We start from the raw sequence: 17638 nt of genomic DNA, 5'->3' as shown, positions 1-17638 counted from the left end.
AATTTTTACCTACACAACTTACTATTGGAACCTTATGAGTTGGGCTTTCTGAACTTCATTTTTCTCATCTGGAAATTGGGAATAATGATCATGACAATACCTTCTCTACCTTTTTTTTTTTTTTTGATTTGTGAATCATACAATCAAATAAAGTTATTTTAAAAGTTCTGAAAATATTAAAGTGCAATCCAACTTCAGGGTGTGTTGTTTTAATTTTTCATCAACTACCACAATGTTTCTGCTCAAATATTACTAATTTAAGAAATACTAAAAGTTCAATAGAAAGAGAGGAGCAATGCTGGTTATGTAATATGTGTGTTTCCATGTTAATAGGGAAAGAAAAATTTGTCAGTAGCATGAAATCTGCCAATGGTGGGAGTATTTACACCATAGAACTCAGCAAACACTACAAATTGGGGCTTTCTTTTTTGGAGAGCTATTAACCAGCACATTACTGACCTGAACAAAAGCAACAGCAATGGGACTGGAGAGGAGGGAATACATAGTAGAGGGATGAATGAGGTAGAATCAGCAATACTCATCATCAGTTGGTTAATGGCGGGTGCAGTGTCAATGGGGAGATTCTAAAATGATTTATCAAGTTATTGGCTCGGATGATTAAAGAGGAAAACTTGTGCCTCTTACCAAGTAAAGGACTTCAAGATGGGGGAAAGATAGTGAATTTTGTTCAGGGAATGTTGAAATTGAAGTACTTGTGGGACATGATGGTGAAAATGTACAGAAGACAGTGGTTATATGGATATGGAACTCAGAGGACTGGATTCAATATGGCAATCATGAGGCTATAACTAATAGCTGAAGTCATGGGATTAGATGAACTTCACAACAAAGGGACCCTGGGAAAGACTGCAGTGAGTCTTCATGTTTTATAAAGTAATTATAAACCATGTCTTTTTGTTAAATGACAGTTTTAGTGGATAAAGTTATGTTTCTTTGCAAATTCTGCTTTTAGAAGTAAAATTATCACTGCAATGTAAGTGAGTTTTAAGGAAGATTGGTATCTGATGAAAAATGTTATGGATTTGATTTTTAAGGTATTTACAGCAAGATTTACACAAATGAAAGTTGCAAACAACAACAAGTTTGTTTAATATCCAAAAGAAGTTTATGTCAAACATTTGAAAGAACAAAAATATTCTAGAACAAAGAGGGAAACAAGTTATTTTAGAAATCAACTTAAATGTAACTTCTATCTTGGCCCCGTGTTGTAATTATTTACTACTTTACCTCACCCTTTGGGGCTGGGGGCGGGGGTGGGCTGGGGCACAACAGTGTGTCTTTTATCTATGATTAGGGCGTGGTACATAGTATATACTCAGGAAGAAAACCTGTTTATTCCATGTCAGAATGGGAGGTTTGAACAGATGACCTCGAAGGTCCCTTTCAACCCTGAGAGTCTATAAAAGGGAAGTGGTTATTACCGCTTAAAAGAAGTAGGCTTAGTCCTACTTCCAGAGAGCCAATGCTTTCATAGTTACAGAAAGGTAATAGACTGTCAGCTCAATATGACACTGGTAAGAATTTTCTAACGATTATGGCTATACAACAGAAGAAAGGCTGTCTCGGAAGGTGGTTAGCTCTGAAACAACTGGTGTTTAAGGGCTGGAAGGACCCTTAGATATCTTTTGGTCTTCCTAATCTTTTTCATGCCATTGCCTATACAGAAAATGGTATAACACAAATTAAAAAATTGTACAGCAATTTTTGATACATCAATGTCTCAGGCATACTTGTCACAAGTTCTCAGGGCTTTGGTTGGGAAAACTCTGATTTAGTCTAACATCCTCGTTTGCAGAGGGGGAAATTGAATCTTAACGAGGGAATGCAATATTCCCAAGTCAAGTCGTTAATGTTAATACTGGAACTAGAATTGAGACTAGAGACTGTGGACAACTAGTCAGTTTCCTCCGCTCAAATTAAGCAGGCTGGAGGCCAGACTGGAAGACTGCAGTAGATGGCAGAATAAACAGTCTAAAGCTATATTGCTTTAAATGTGGTCCCAAGACCACAGACATTAGAACTTGTCAAATTCTGGGGAACTCGCTAAAATGCAGATTAATGGGCCCCACACAGACACACGGAATTAAGCTCTGCGGTAAGGGCTTGGAATCTGCATTTTTAAGTGTGCGAATCCCCTCCTCTCCCGGTACTATTTCTGAACTCCGAGCTCCCAGGCCTGGCTTGAACTGAGACGCTGCGCTTGGCGCGCAGCACCTGCCGATCGGACTTCGGGGTCCTGGATGCAGGACTGTCTGTTACGTACAGCCTTTGTGGCCGTCACGGGCTGACACCGGCCAACGACGGGTCGGGGTGCGTCCAACAGGGTCCCTCCATCACCTTCCTGGCCCGGCAGAGGAACCCACTGCTCCGGGCCGTCGGGGCCAGAGGCGGCTCAGCAGCGCCCCCTCGAGGCCAGAGCCCTCCACAGGCTAGCGGGTTGCGGTTTCCCTTCATGTCCGCGGCGCCTCTTCCTCCCACGCAGTACCGCCCACCGGGGGACCCTCTCCCGCGCCTGCGCCAATTCCGGCCTGCCCCGCCCCACCCCCATCTACCGACCGGATATTAACAGATTTCCCATAGTGCCTCGCTAGTGGCGGGCATGATAACAAACCCGGGAGGGTAGCACGCGGGTTCTAGTTGTGATTGCTGGGGTTGTTCTGTAGTGTCAGGAGGTTCTCCGAGATTGGGGCCGGGTCACTGCCTCATCCGCTGGAGCGATGGCGTTCCTCCGGAGCATGTGGGGCGTGCTGAGTGCGCTGGGACGGTCCGGAGCGGAGCTGTGCACCGGCTGTGGGAGTCGACTGCGCTCCCCCTTCAGGTAGGCCCGCTCGCCTGTGCCCTAGGGGGCGGCAGGGCCCAGGAGGTCCCGGGGCTGGAATGTAGACCCCATCCTTCACTGTCTGCCCCTCCTAGGAGTTCAGAGCCACCCTGGTTCTTTGATTCAGACCTCGACCTTGCCAAGGGGACGGTGGCTTTGAGATCAGGCCTTTACTTCCTTAATACCCCGTACCTTGCTTCTTGCTGCCCTCCACTCGCTCCTCCCACCCCTCCTCACTGTGTAGCTTTGGATCCGTTCCGCCGCCTCTGCGAATTCATTCGGAGTCTCCTGCCACCATCTAGGCATTGAAGAGGCGGGGCCCAGGAGCTGGAGTATAGACCTTTCCTCCACTCCCTGCCCTTCCTAGGAGGTAAGGGCTTTGAGACTTCCGTCCTGCAGTCACTCCCCTCCGTTTAGGACAGGGTTTTAGCATTCTTGTTGAAGGCGTTGGAGACATAAGAGTATCTTGATGACATCTCTTATTTGGGATCTGTGTTCATAATATACATATGAATATTGATAGTTAAACATCTGATACTGGTTATTTTCTTTTTATTCATACGTAGTTTTGTGTATTTACCGAAGTGTTTTTCATCTGTCTTGGCAAGTTGTCCAAAGAAACCTGTAAGTTCTTACCTTCGATTTTCTAAAGAACAACTACCCATATTTAGAGCTGAGAACCCAGGTAAGGAGTTTGGGGGCATGTACCCTTTTCTCATGTAATAAAAATGCCATTAAGCGGTTAAATAGCAATGTTGAATTGCAGTACTAAAGCATTCAGTGACTGCAGGAACAATCATTTGATGTCTGTAAAATAGGAAGTTCTATTTTATACCAAATGAAGATACTTTCAACATAAGTGAGAACTAATAAACGGTATTTTAAAAATAACGTGTAGTGTAGAAAGCACCCTAGGAAGAGGATAAAAAAGCTGAATTTGGGGCCTGGTTGCCTTTGGTCTAGAGGACCACTGATGAATTATTTTCTCTTGCTTAGCTCCTCCTTTTTCTGCCTCAGGGAATTGTTAATAAAGTTGCAGCTTCTGTGGAAGCATCCATAAACTGTGAAGTTCTATGCAAACTACTGCTACTTTCAGGAGTTTTCAAGATAAGATAACATAAACCTTTCCATCATAGGAGTTCAGAGCGACTCTGGTTCTTTGATTCAGACCTCAACCTTGCCAGGGGGATGGTGGGTTGTAAAGGATAAATCCTTTCTTGTCTTGGGTGCCTGAAAAAAAACATTTCCAGGTAGGATGTTTGTTGACGCCCTAGAAAGCCTGTAGGGCTCTTAGGTTATAGTGTAAAGATAATAGCTAATTTTTTTTCTTATGATTTCTTTTTCTTTTTTTTTTTTTGAGATGGAGTCTCGCTCTGTCACCCAAGCTGGAGTGCACTGGCCAGATCTCAGCTCACTGCAAGCTCCTCCTCCCGGGGTCACGCCATTCTCCTGCCTCAGCCTCCCGAGTAGCTGGGACTACAGGCGCCCGCCACCTCGCCCGGCTAGTTTTTTGTATTTTTTTTTAGTAGAGACGGGGTTTCACTGTGTTAGCCTTTTCTTATGATTTCTAACGCATCACAGGGCAGTGGTGAAAATCTAACGAACTATAATAAAAAATGCTCACATTAGGCTGGGTGAGGTGGTTCACACCTGTAATCCTAGCACTTTGGAAGGTCAAGATGGGTGGATTGCTTGAGCCCAGGAGTTTGAGACTAGCCTGGGAAACATGGAAATCCTTTTTCTACCAAAAATACAAAAAATGAGGTGGGCGTCGGGGCACAGTGCCTGTAGTCCCTGCTACTTGGGAGGCTGTGGTGAGAGGATCACTGGATCCCAGGAACTTGAGGCTGCAGTGAGCCATGATTGCTCCACTGCACTCCAGCCTGGGTGACAGAACGAGACCCTATCTCAAAAAAAAAAAAATTAAGAAAAAAAAAAGCAACTCACATTATAGGTAAGGAGTTAGTTTCAGAGACATGCTTAAGTATCCACATCTTTTAAATGCAAGAGTTAGTACTAACATTTTTTTAAAAATCAATTAATTGCACGCCGTCATTCCGGTTAAGATGAAGAAGAAAGTGGAGAATAACAGATTGAATTTCGAATAGTTTGTTTCCAAATGATATTTCTGTTACTGAAATACGAGGCAATGTTATATGAATCGAGAATGTGTTTTGTCGTTAGCTTTTATAAGTTTAATAATTCCTCAAAGACTTGAAACAGTGTTTTGCTTGAAATATGGAAGTAAAAAACTTGAAGCAATTGATCATCCAGCTTCTTAAACTAGTAATCAGCCTGGTGCGGTGGCTCATGCCTGTAATCCCAGCACTTTGGGAGACTGAGGCAGGTGGATTGCTTGAGCTCAGAAGTTTGAGGCCAGCCTGGGCAACATAGCGAAACCCTGTCTCTACCAAAAATTACTAAAATTAGCTGGACATGATGGCGCCTACCTGTAGTCCCAGCTACTTGGGAGGCTGAGGCAGGAGAATCACTTGAGCACAGGAGGCGGAGGTTGAATTGAGCCGAGATTGTGCCACTGCACTCCAGCCTGGGTGGACAGCCTGGGTGATGGACCCTGTCTCAAAAACAAAAAACAAAAAACACCTAGTAATCAAACTGTTGACTGTTTCTGGTGGTATATGATATACTCTTTAGTTGTTAGATAACAGAGTTTTAATGATGTTGGATAAATTACTTACATTTAAATTAGTTGGATACAGAAAAGTTAAGTCATTATATTAAGTTATGTGTGGTATGGATTGTGCTTTCCTGGATATCTTTAGAAATTATCCTGAGATGTAAAATTGTGGCATCTTTTTTCATTTTATTTCATTCCATAGATGCAAAACCTACAGAACTAATTAGAAGAATTGCCAAGCTTTGGAGGGAACTTCCTGATTCAAAGAAAAAAGTAAGCACATAAGTTTTCAACATGGCTGACCAGTTATTCTGCAGTTAGGAGCAATTGTCATGACCTTTAAAGGACCAGATGGATCAGACTTTTTAAAAAATAATCTGTTATCTACAAAGAAACTTTATGTCTTCTCATCTGCATAAATAGTGAGAATATGGATGTATGGGGTGGAGGTTAAGAAGGGGCAGCAGTTTGAAAATGGAGGCTGATTACTAAACTCTTACCTTGATTAGTATGTATAAGGAAAATGTATGTTTTAATCCATATACGTCTCATCCTAGAGCACATTTCCACCTGGTGATAAAATCTGTCCATCTGAAGTCATGCAGTTGCCTTTCCCTGGCATGTGCTGTGTTGAATTTGCCAGCAATAGTTTGTTGACTTGATTTGGGTTTTTTATTTATAGATATATCAAGATGCTTATAGGGCGGACTGGCAGGTATACAAAGAAAAGATAAGCAGATTTAAAGAACAGCTAACTCCAAGTCAGATTACATCTTTGGAAAAAGAAATCATGGACAAGCATTTAAAAAGGAAAGCTATGACAAAAAGAAAAGTGAGTATCATTGAAATACTTTTTTCTTATGGTAAAGAATTGAGATTTATATAACTATGAATATAGGTAGTTTTCTCTTAATAATAATAGGCAGATACAATATGGTAGAATGTCATCAGGTATTCTTCAATAGGCAGAAGTGGGATAGTTCTCTTCTGAAAAGTGAGATAGTCACTAGGACCACTTGCCATTGAGTCTGTTTGGAAATCCTTGTTGCTACTTTCAGATGTATCCACATTTAAGGTGTACAGTTAGTAGAACAGTAATGAAAACTACAGGAACAGAGTTATGAAACAGTCAAACCAGGAGTAGCAGTAATCTTTGCTTCTGAGTCTTCTCTAGAATAATGTATTGATTTGAATTATTCTATAGATTATGGTGAGTTTGATATGGAATATTGCTGAGTAGACTGCATTAATTCATTAACACATCAGGAAAATGCCAATTTTATCTAATCAATTAAGTGCCTTTAGAATGGAATTCTTTTTTTTTCTTCAAAGAAATAATTATTAAAAACCTCACATGGTTCAACATTTGTAGTTCCCAGCTTAATGTATTAATTCACATAAATTTCATCGTTTGAAAGTTTTACATTTTTTTAATAGAGCCAGTATTGGTTGTGAGGTGGTCAGTTTGCTAGTTGTGTACCTACACTATTACAAAATGATCATCAGAGTTAAAACTATTTCTTTGAAAGACTAGATTACACCCTTGAATGTGAGACACCAAAACATCTTTTCCTGACCCTGATGTTTTAAGCTGACCCGCCCAGTTTTGAGACCATGGTGCTGCTACTTTAGGGTGGCTGATCTAATCAGTAAAAGGAAGCCAGAAAGATACTAAGAGTGAAAAATAGAGTGTCTACATAAGGATGCTGTTTGGAAGAATGATTACTAAAGTATATCCTCCCTCTTTCATTCTCCCTTCCTCCTTAATGCACCCAGCTGACTGTGCTAAGAGTAGAGAGGACCAGAAACGAGAACTAGTCATTTATAAAGTTTCCCTTGTGATTCTGTCTTTCTTTTGTAATTGTTCTTGACTCCCAGTACCAGCTAGTTCAGAGATCAAGTGAGAAGTGTGAGGACTAGGAAGTTACAAGTAAAACCCTCAGGAGAGAAATCCCTAGTGATAGCTCTAGAAACAAAGAGGGAAATAGTTGAGTTTTAAAGTGCTTGGGGTCTATAGTAGTTTCAATACGCAGTGACTGAGAGATTCGGAAAGAAGAAACTAAATCAGAGGAGTCCTACTTATAGTTATGAATAAAAGTTGAGTTTGTTACTGATTATAGCCAAATTGCTATTAAGAGCCACAGAATTTTATAAATTACAGGTACTACTTACCATCCAAATTCAGAAACTTACGTATGATAATGCAATATCACTCCCTGAACTCAGAAATTAAACTGATAGTAAGGGATACTTGTATTCTTTTCCATAGTTTCTTCCCTTTTGGTAACCAGTAAAACGAATTTAACACAATGATGGAGCTTTAAAGGTGGAGATATTCAGGGAATGGAATGAGATGAAAGATTATTAAACAGATAGTCCATTGTTCTTGGGTTGTGGTGAAAGCATGCAGTGATTTGGTCAAGGGGACGGTAGTGTCTTGCAAGGATGCACCTGAGATTGTTTTATCTTTTAAAAAGGTTTTGTACATATATATTCAGTTATATATTTCACGGAGACTATGAAAATAATAGGTAAAGGAAATGGTTTTGTATGGAAAACAACTGGTGAAATCTAATGTAATTTTCAAAATAGTGCTGTCAAAACAATTCTGACCACAAGATGTAATAATCACACTATATAAGAATCATAACATTCACTTTAAGGAATAATCTGTAATGCATGGTAGTGAATAAAGTTTCTGTAGGTAAAATTAAGTCTCATGGAGATTAACACTGTTTCTGACCCTCCAATTTTTTTAATTCAGGAGTTAACACAGCTTGGAAAACCAAAAAGACCTCGTTCAGCTTACAACGTTTATGTAGCTGAAAAATTCCAAGAAGCTAAGGGTGATTCACCACAGGTAAAGCTGAAATACGTTTTTGTTTAATTTAAAAAATACTTAGACAGGAAAAGTCTAGAGTGCCATATGTCAGGTAGTGAAGAAAAGTAGTGGATATCCAGACAGTAAACTCTTCTGATAAGGCCCTCTTTTAAGAAAAATCTTTTTTCTTACCACATACAATCAATTTGGGTATGTAGTTGCCAACACATACATACATACATTGCCAACTTTTAGAATTTAAATACTTAACCTTTTTTTAAATATGTAGGGATGTTAAAGTTCTTCTGGAGGCTTTTCTGTTTCAGCAGTTCTTAACTGGTTTGCAGTCGCTAGAAAGAATGAGAGTAGAGCTGCAATATTTTCTATGGGGAATTGATTGTGACCTGTTGTGTCATTTATATCTTTTAATAAAATTTTGGTTATGCCCATAGGGATGTGTTATACTTAGGAATGTCATCATATCAGTGTGTCAAAGAAAACAGAAAGCTTGTCAGTCCCTGCTGTGGCTTAGTCTTTCCTGTTTGTTTGCTTCTTAGAAGCTCCAAATGGGCAGTTGCTTTTTTTCTTGAATCATATGACATGGTAAGAGAAATGGATGTTTAGATCCTTAACCCATGTTAATCTAAGATGGAGTTTTTGGCATTGTGCCTTCGGGATTATTATATCTGTAGTTCACTTTACAAATTCTGTTTCCGTATCCCTAAATAACATTTTATATTGTTGCTTCTTGATTTTTTTCAACTTTAATCATTGTTTATCTTATGCTTTAAGCATTACCTACCACCATTTAAGCTAGACATTTAACTGTCATCTGACGGTTCTCATGTTTCCATTCCCCTACCTCCCAATATAGTTAAAATTTTGGTTAGCTCGGTATTGTGTCTTTATATTAGGTTGGTGCAAAAGTAATTGTGGTCTTTGCCATTAAAAGTAAAGGCAAACATAGCAGTTACTTTTGCACCAACCTAATAGTATTATGATTATGATTATGTAAGCTTATTCACAGCTAAGCTATGTCATATGCTATGATTATTTTTTCTTTCTTATGAAACTTATTTTCCCTGAAGTTGCTTATGTCTTTGTTCACTTAAATTTGGTTTTTTTTTTTTGTACTTACCAATAGTTCAACCTCAAACTCCTCAGTATTCACCAGCTTTTAGTAAATTTAGGATGTATTTTTCTTTCAGTTTAACTCTGAAAACTGGGGTTTGTTCCAGTGTGACTGTTGCCTTCTAATCCTAGTATACAGCTAACATCTTGAGATCTCCTTCATTATCCTTGTGGTGCTGCTTGTGCTTCTGTTGTTTACTTTTTCGGTTTTCTCTGATTCTTGTGTAGCATCTTTCCCAGTAAGGGTGCATGGGAAATTAAGTTTTTGAGTTTTGCATGTCTGAAAATGTCTGTATCCTCACATTCACTTGTTAGACTGGGCATAGAATTCTAGTTTGGAAAACATATTCCTTCAAAATGTAAAAATTCTTTTTCTTCTACCTTTTTGTACTGCTTTCGAGAAATTTAAAACTTGTTTTGATTATTTGTCCTTTGAATGTGATCAGGTGGTTTTTTTCCTCCCCTTTAGAACTCCTGCTACTTGTATATGCATCTTCTGAGCTGGTCCTCTAATTTTCTTATTTTTTCCATACTGTTTTCCTTTAGCTTTCTTTCCTTTTTTTCCCCTCCTGCACTGCTGGATGTATTTTAACTTAATCTGTCTGCTATTAGCATGCTACCATTTCCTTCAACTGTACCTGTACCTGGTTTTCACAGAGTGACACTATTTTACTCTCTAGAGAGGATAAATGTCCTACAATTTGCCATGGTAGAAATTTAACTTCTTTTTTTTTTTTTTTTTTTTCTGAGACAGGCAGCCTGTTACACAGGCTGGAGTGCAGTGGCACTATCTCAGCTCACTGCAGCCTCTGCCTTCCGGGCTCAAGCAATTTTCCCACTTCAACCTCTTGAGTAGCTAGGTCTACAGTCATGTGCCACCAAGCCTGGCTAATTTCTTGGGTATTTTGTAGAGACGGGGGTATCACCGTATTACTTCAGGCTGGTCTCGAATTCCTGAGCTCAGATGATCCACCCACCTCAGCCTCTCAAAGTTCTGGGATTACAGTTGTGAACCACTGTGCCCGACCCAACCGCTCTTTATTTTTTTTGAGTCAGAGTCTCACTCTGTGGCCCAAGCTGGAGTGCAGTGGCGTGATCTCGGCTCACTGCAACCTGCGCCTCCCGGGTTCAAGCGATTCTCCTGCCTCAGCCTCCCTAGTAGCTGGGACTACAGGCACGCACCACCACACCTGGCTAATTTTTTGTATTTTTAGTAGAGATGGGGGTTTCACCATACTGGCCAGTCTGGTTTCAAACTCCTGACCTCATGATCCGCCCGCGTCGGCCTCCCAAAGTGCTGGGATTACAGGCGTGAGCCACGGCACCTGGCCCTAATCTCTTTTTTAAACAGTCTTTCAGCCAATCTTGCGTTTAACCTTAGCTTCACCTGTTTTATACCTATCTGGTGCTGCCAGTTCCTGAGATACTTGAGAATTCTGTATTGTAAATCAGTTGCTTTTAGGTTTTCTCCACTGTCCGTTTAACAGCTTTCTTTTGTCAGTTAAGTCAGTTACCACTAATGCATCTGCTTTTTAGCTTCCAGAATTTTGTGTTGATAGTGCCCTCTTCTGTTGTCTTTGTTCACGTGGGTTTATGCCTTAAAAAGTTTCTTTGTTTAATGGGATTTTAGGGAGAGCAAAAATAAACATCTTTGGCTGGGCACGGTGGCTCATGCCTGTAATCCTAACAATTTGGGAAGCTGAGGTGGGAGGGTTGCTTGATTCCAGGAGTTCAAGACCAGCCCGGGGCAACATGGTAAGACCCTATCTTTATAAAAAAGGTTTTTAAAAAATTAACCAGGCATGGTGGTGCACACCTGTGGTCCCAGCTACTCCAGAAGTTGAGACAGGAGGATCACTTGAGCCCAGGAGGTCAGTGCTGCAGTGGGCTGTGATCATACTACTGCATTCCTGCCTGAGTGACAGACCTTGTCTCAAAAAAAAAATGACAACAAAAAATTTCTATCCCTTTAATTTTATAAATGAAGAGCTAAGCCCAAGGGAGGTAAAATAACCTTTTCCAGGTCATATAATTAAGTTCAGCTAAGTAGACTTACTGGACTTGTGTTGTATTGTTCTTATTACTGTATCTAAACACTGAAGCACAGATTTTCAGATAAAACCTAACGCTATAGGGAAGGAATAAAAACAGACTTTGAAGTTAGTTTATGACAACATATAGATTATACCTGAATATTAATATTTCTGAATCAAAAATGTATACCTTCATTCAATTCATTTTTGGAAATTGTAACAGTTTGATCGTTTTTGTTTAGAGAGAAAAGATGTTAAGAATTGATGAGGCTTTGCCTGTAATTCTTGGTATCTGAGTTTTTGTTGTTGGAATGAATAATAGAGATGACTGTAGTCTCCATATCTACCTTAACTTAAACATATATTGTTTTACAGGAAAAGCTGAAGACTGTAAAGGAAAACTGGAAAAATCTGTCTGATTCTGAAAAGGAAGTGAGTATTGTGGTTGTTAGTGTCAAGTGTCTAGTTAGGATATCTGTGAGAGAATGTATTAGGGCAAGGGTTGATTCATGTGAAGACAACCTTGTATTACTAATAATACAGGTATTCTAAAATTATTTTCATATTCTCGGAACCAGTTTGGCATTTTTCTCTTGGTAGTTTTTGTCTGCAAATAAAATTAGTATTTGAAACCACAGCACTCATAAGCCTGAGTGTCCACTGTATTTTATGGCAGTCATACCCTGCTGTTGCCCCCTTCCTGCACCTCAAGATCTGAACTTGTAACAATTTCATTCAAAGAGATCACAGTCTATCTCTTAACATTTTCCTCCTCTAACTTTTATCTCACGAAAATATTTCTTCTCCAGTCTGCCTTTATGCATGTAGAATGGTAATGTAATTTCTAAAGTATATACAGAACCTTTCCAGAAATTAATTGCTATTTTAAATAATCATTTTATCTCAAAAAATAAGTAAATCATTTTAACAGTTATCCTTTTTCTCAGTTATATATTCGGCTTGCTAAAGAGGATGAAATTCGTTATCATAATGAAATGAAGTCTTGGGAAGAACAGATGATTGAAGCTGGACGAAAGGATCTTCTACGTCGCACAATAAAGCAACGACAAAAATATGGTGCTGAGGAGTATTACAAGTAGATGATTGAGATGTGTTCACAATGGATAGGCACAGGAAACCAGTTAGGTCTCAATACCTGAAGCTATTGTAAAATTAGAAAGGATAAAGTTGGTAAACCTTTTATGTTCAGTATCGTTTTCTTTGGCTCCTGGACTTCTGCCAGTGTAATACTTGCTTTGGAAAACCCAGATAAAGGTTCATGCAAAATTTGTTTTGTGTTTAGGAACTACTGAGAATCAGAGTAATCCATGCAAATGTGAATCATTTTACCGTCGACAAAGGTAAATCAGACTATAAAGTTTTTTTTTTATACAGGATGATGACTATGGAAAGAGTATTCTTGTTGCCTTATATGAGACAGGAGTTTCCTTTTCAAAATTGTTACAAATTGTAGAAACCATGTTCTGTGATATAATTGTGCATTTTTCAAAAAGCAGGCAAAACTCATCTTGGTAAATTACAGTTCCTAGGTATAATTCATATTATATTCAGAGTTGATGGTTGTACACCTAAGTGATTGCTGGTTTCATTTGCAACTTTGTATAAAAGGGACTGAGAAATTTATAAACCTTTTTCTTAACTGTCTTTTTTCTAAAGTAAAAACTGAGAAATTATGTACCAGATTTATGCATATTATTTTGTTGCATAGAATAAAATTTTTAATCTTTAATTTTACATTTCCTAAATATATTTTAAGACGAAACGTTTGTTTTACAGCTTTTCCCTTTTTTTAAGTAAGGATTTTATTTTTTTCTGAATTATTTTCTCTCACGTAAGTATATTGATCCAGAAAGAAAACTTGTATTATATATGTTTTAAAATGAGAAATCTAAAAAACGAAAAGTCTCCAAAGTCTCTGGAATTTGAAACACTTTGCATAATGTATAAAAGCCTGTTTAAGAGGCAGCCAACTATGGCCTGTGGGTCAAATCCAGCCTGCTGCCTGCTTTTTGTGACTTGTGAGCTAGGAATTGTGTTTATAATTTTAAATGTTTTTTAAAAGACTTTTATGATACATGAAAATTAACATGAATCTTTAGTGTTCATAAATTTTATTGGAACACAACCAAGATCATTCTTTTACTTGTCTATGGCTGCTTCTGTGTTACAATGGCAGAGTAGCTGCCACAGAAACTATAGCCCACAAAGCCTGATATTTACCATCTGTCCATTTATGGAAAAAATTTACCAACCCATGATCTATAGTATAGTGTGATATGACCACTTTTCCAATGTATTGAAGTGTTGGGATAGTTTTTTCAACTGTTTTCAGATGTTCTTGTTTTAGAATCATTGTCACCTTTAAGAGGAAAAAGGTCATCCCTAGATAAGCTAAACAAATTGTTGCTTCTCAGTGTTAGCAAGGAAAATAATCTAGTTTCAAATTACATTGCAGTATAATGAAAAAGATCCATATACTGTGGAATGATATTCTTTTAAAATTATTTGCTATGGCTTAGTAAAAATATACCTTTTCCAGTTAGCATATATCACAAAAATCTCACTGTAGTTGAAAGCGATCTTTCTTTAGCATTTGTTTATCCTTTTAGGAGAGTCAAGCAAAGGTTTTCACCACCTGTTTGAGCAGAATAATTCTCATCAGTTCACAGGTGTAGGATAACTTAATTTATATGCACTTTATATGTTATGCAAAATATTTAGAAATTGTAGATTCTAGATCTCCAGAAAGACTTTGAAGACTTTGATGTCACAAAAAGATGACTTGTTATATGCTGAGCTTGACAAAGGTAGGAACGGAAGAGAAAAATAATAGCTTATGAGGAAAGATGAGGCTTTAAATATATAAAGTTGGATATTTTAAAATAACTTTTCCCTGTGGGTGCTTCTCGCTCTCGGTGCAGACAGGACAGTGTCAGTCATTGGTGAAAAAGATAGGATGGGTTTGAGGCCAGAGCAGTCTGGGAGTAGGGGGAAAGAGATGGAGGGGGGCTAGTGTCTATCACAGGCTTTCTCAATTTGGTTTTCAGGAGAAAATTCAGCCCTAAGTCCCTGTGTCATCTAGAATGGTACTAATTATGTACAGTCCTTAGGAGAATGGAGAAAATTGTAACTCAAATCATCGACTCAATTCTGTTCTCTTCAGATGAGCTCAGAGAGCACACAGGAGTGTTTGTAATGAGTAGTATGTAATGATTGAGATAGAGGAATGAGTTACATAAACATCTCAGGACAAATGCAGCATGAAAAACATCTCTGTAGTTACCCTGCAGGGAAATTTCCTCTGAGTTCTTTTAACATGAACTACCTGTATTATTTTATACTTAACATTCATATCATACCTTCCCAAATATATTGGGAAGTTCAGTGTTAAGTATGTTTCTCAAGTACTTACACAACTTAATATAGGGAGGAAAGATGTCAACAGTGAAAAAAGAGCATAACTATTTTATGGTAATATCAAATTGTATTTGGTTCTGTTTCTAAAATAATGTAATTTTTAAATATTTTAAATAATAGGATAAGCTGGTTTCCAAGCCTTTTTTCCCCCCTGACATCCACAATACATACTGGATCCAAGCCTTTCTTAAACTTCAGTACATGTGGAAGACTGGCATGCCATATACCAAATACCATTCAGCTGTAACAGTATACACAGATTTTCTCTTATAAAGAATAAGAACATCATAACCAATGACCATTCATGTAAAGTCTTATTATTGTGTGTGTGTTAGAGTCTCACTATGTTGCTCAGGCTGGAGGGCATGGTGTGATCTTGGCTCACTGCAGCCTTGACCTCCTGGGCTCAAGTGATCCTTCCGAGTAGTTGGGACTACAGTAGTTGCACACCACCATGCCTGGCTAATTTTTGTGTTTTTTTGTCCAGATGGGATCTTGCTATGTTGCCCAGGCTGGTCTCAAACTCCTGGCATCAAGCGATTCTCCTTCCTTGGCCTCCTAAAGTGCTGGGATTATAGGCATGAGCCATCATGCTTGATCATAAAGCCTTACTATTTTTTTTGGAGACACAGTCTTGCTCTGTCCAAGCTGGAATGCAGTGACGTGATCATGGCTCACTGTAGCCTTGAACTCCCAGGCTCAAGGGATCCTCCCATCTCAGCCTCCTGAGTAGCTGGGATTATAGGTGCAAGCCATCACAGCTTGCTATTAGTTTTTAGACTTTTCTTAATTTGATCCAACAAAGTAGTTGCTGTAGGAGCTGAGTGTTAGAAGGAAAGATGCTGAAGAAATGAAATCAAGCAGGGTGTATACTGTCATGAATAGTCATACAGTAGTTTTTATACTTTTGTTCTTTGGAATACCAATATTAGGTTTTATGAAAGTAATTTGATGAGGGAAGAGAGGGTTGTGTATTTATTTTACTTTCTGATGTTTGCTTAAATAATATTGTGTACATATTCAGCTTACTATAATTCTGTAATCATGCTATTGCATTTGGCTAACTCCTTTTTTGGAAACGTCTTTTTTTTTGGACAAAGCATATGTTAGTTTTTACTAATTGCTCTGAATGTGTATATTTAGATTTCTGAATTGAAAAAAAAAGTAGCATACAGTAAAGTAGATTTAAAGTAATTAGAACACTTTATTGATTTTTCTGATGTTTTCTGTACCTAAAATTTATCACCACCAGGTTGTGCTAAAACAGCAGGAAGTTTTTATATTGTGAGTGACAGTACCCATTATTTCTCTTAATTTTACTAACATTTACTATAAGAATATTCTGTCCCTCTTTTCTCCACTCGCAGCCACTCTCCTCTTCATCACATCAAGCTATCACAGACAAATCTGAAAATGTTACAAGCACAGACTATGTTGTATGTTTCGAAATTTTAAAACAGTAATGTTCTTTTTAAAATTGAACTTTTGCAAATAATAAGAAAATGAATACGTTTATTACTTTAAATTTGTAAAGCTTTCCAAAGTAAAACCATACAAAGCTAGTGTCAGTCTCTCTCAACGTTCACAAATAAAGAACTTTTGTTAATTAAGTCACTTACTATATTTGATATGAAATACATAAAACATACAACCATTCTCTAATACATTTCAGAATGTTTCACTGGTTAAGGAGCCAGTAAATAAAGTTGACTCTAAACAATAATTTTAAATAAACTAAACATTTTTTAATCACTGAGCATCATTTATATATTGGTTTCTGATTTACATATGTGATATCAAAAGAAAATCTCTGACTATTCTTTTTTGCTTGTATTAATTTAAAATTTATCTTATTTCATTTCCCCTGTCCCACAAATCAGGTATACAGTGGGGGAAAGGGGAAAGGACTACATGGTTTTGACACAGTGACCTTTTATTATATAGGTTACCAACTGCTAGCCTTCATATTTTTAGAAAGGGCTGATTTGATTAGGCCCATCTATGAGGTTCTGTTTTTTCTTACTGGAAATTTCATGCATTAAATGTTGGGTAGGATTAAGTGATGAGACGACGGGTCCAAATTTATTAATCATTGAGAAGTGTTGAAGTATTACCAACCATCTTACTCATTTCCCTATTTTTTCCCCTCAGTCACCAGTCAGAACAGGTCATCGGTAGTTGTGTAACTAAGATGAAGAGGAACTTTGGTGTCAGTTGATACTTAGTGATGCCAGTAGTTTTTCCAAGCTTGAATTTATACTGTGACTATCAGGCAATATTTAGATGGGGGTAATGGAGAATTTTTAAAGTAAAGGAATTTTCTCTTTATGTTGACATAAGTAACATCTGATGCTATAGAAGCTTAGTATCAAATATTAATTGGACTGAAATAGAATATTTTCCCAAAATGATTCCTACCACTCAGTTTTTACTTTTGCAAAGCTTCTACTTACAATTTGTAGTAATCTGAATGACAATAAAGTGGTGAAAAAAAGATTTGAAAATGGTGAAACCACCTTCTTCCAGACATCAGGTGACTAAAATGCAAAACCAAGTACAGTAGACAAATAATAGCAACACTAGAAAACAAGAAATACTACCGTCAATAGAGCAGCAGTTTCTAGGCATTTTTGGAAGACAGGAGGGACATAGGGATTGACAGATGTTTGTTGGTGTCAGTGTGAGCAAACCACATAAGATGAGTGAAGCAGAAATGGAGAGGTCTCACTAATTTTGAG

The 17638-nt window shown here is 38.1% G+C and overlaps 1 protein-coding gene across 2 annotated transcripts; it reads left to right on the top strand.

Annotated features, from left to right (window-relative positions):
- Window positions 1–2212: 2212 nt before the first annotated feature.
- TFAM (transcription factor A, mitochondrial) lies at window positions 2213–16652 on the top strand. 2 transcript variants are annotated; one of them, XM_033209967.1, is made up of 7 exons: window positions 2213–2839; window positions 3406–3524; window positions 5680–5750; window positions 6160–6309; window positions 8242–8337; window positions 11838–11894; window positions 12410–16652. In XM_033209967.1, exons 1-7 carry the CDS (start codon window positions 2739–2741, stop codon window positions 12560–12562), a joined length of 747 nt encoding a protein of 248 aa, XP_033065858.1. In that variant the 5' UTR covers window positions 2213–2738; the 3' UTR covers window positions 12563–16652. The 2 variants fall into 2 exon arrangements, with proteins under 2 accessions (XP_033065858.1, XP_033065859.1); XM_033209968.1 differs by having other exon boundaries at window positions 2313–2839; window positions 3448–3524.
- The last annotated feature ends 986 nt before the right edge of the window (window positions 16653–17638 follow it).

This window comes from Trachypithecus francoisi, unplaced genomic scaffold (genome assembly GCF_009764315.1).
Source record: "Trachypithecus francoisi isolate TF-2019V2 unplaced genomic scaffold, Tfra_2.0 Lachesis_group9, whole genome shotgun sequence".
Lineage (NCBI taxonomy): Eukaryota > Metazoa > Chordata > Mammalia > Primates > Cercopithecidae > Trachypithecus > Trachypithecus francoisi.
Note: the sequence above shows the minus strand (reverse complement) of the source record. Positions and strands in the feature narration are given on the sequence as shown.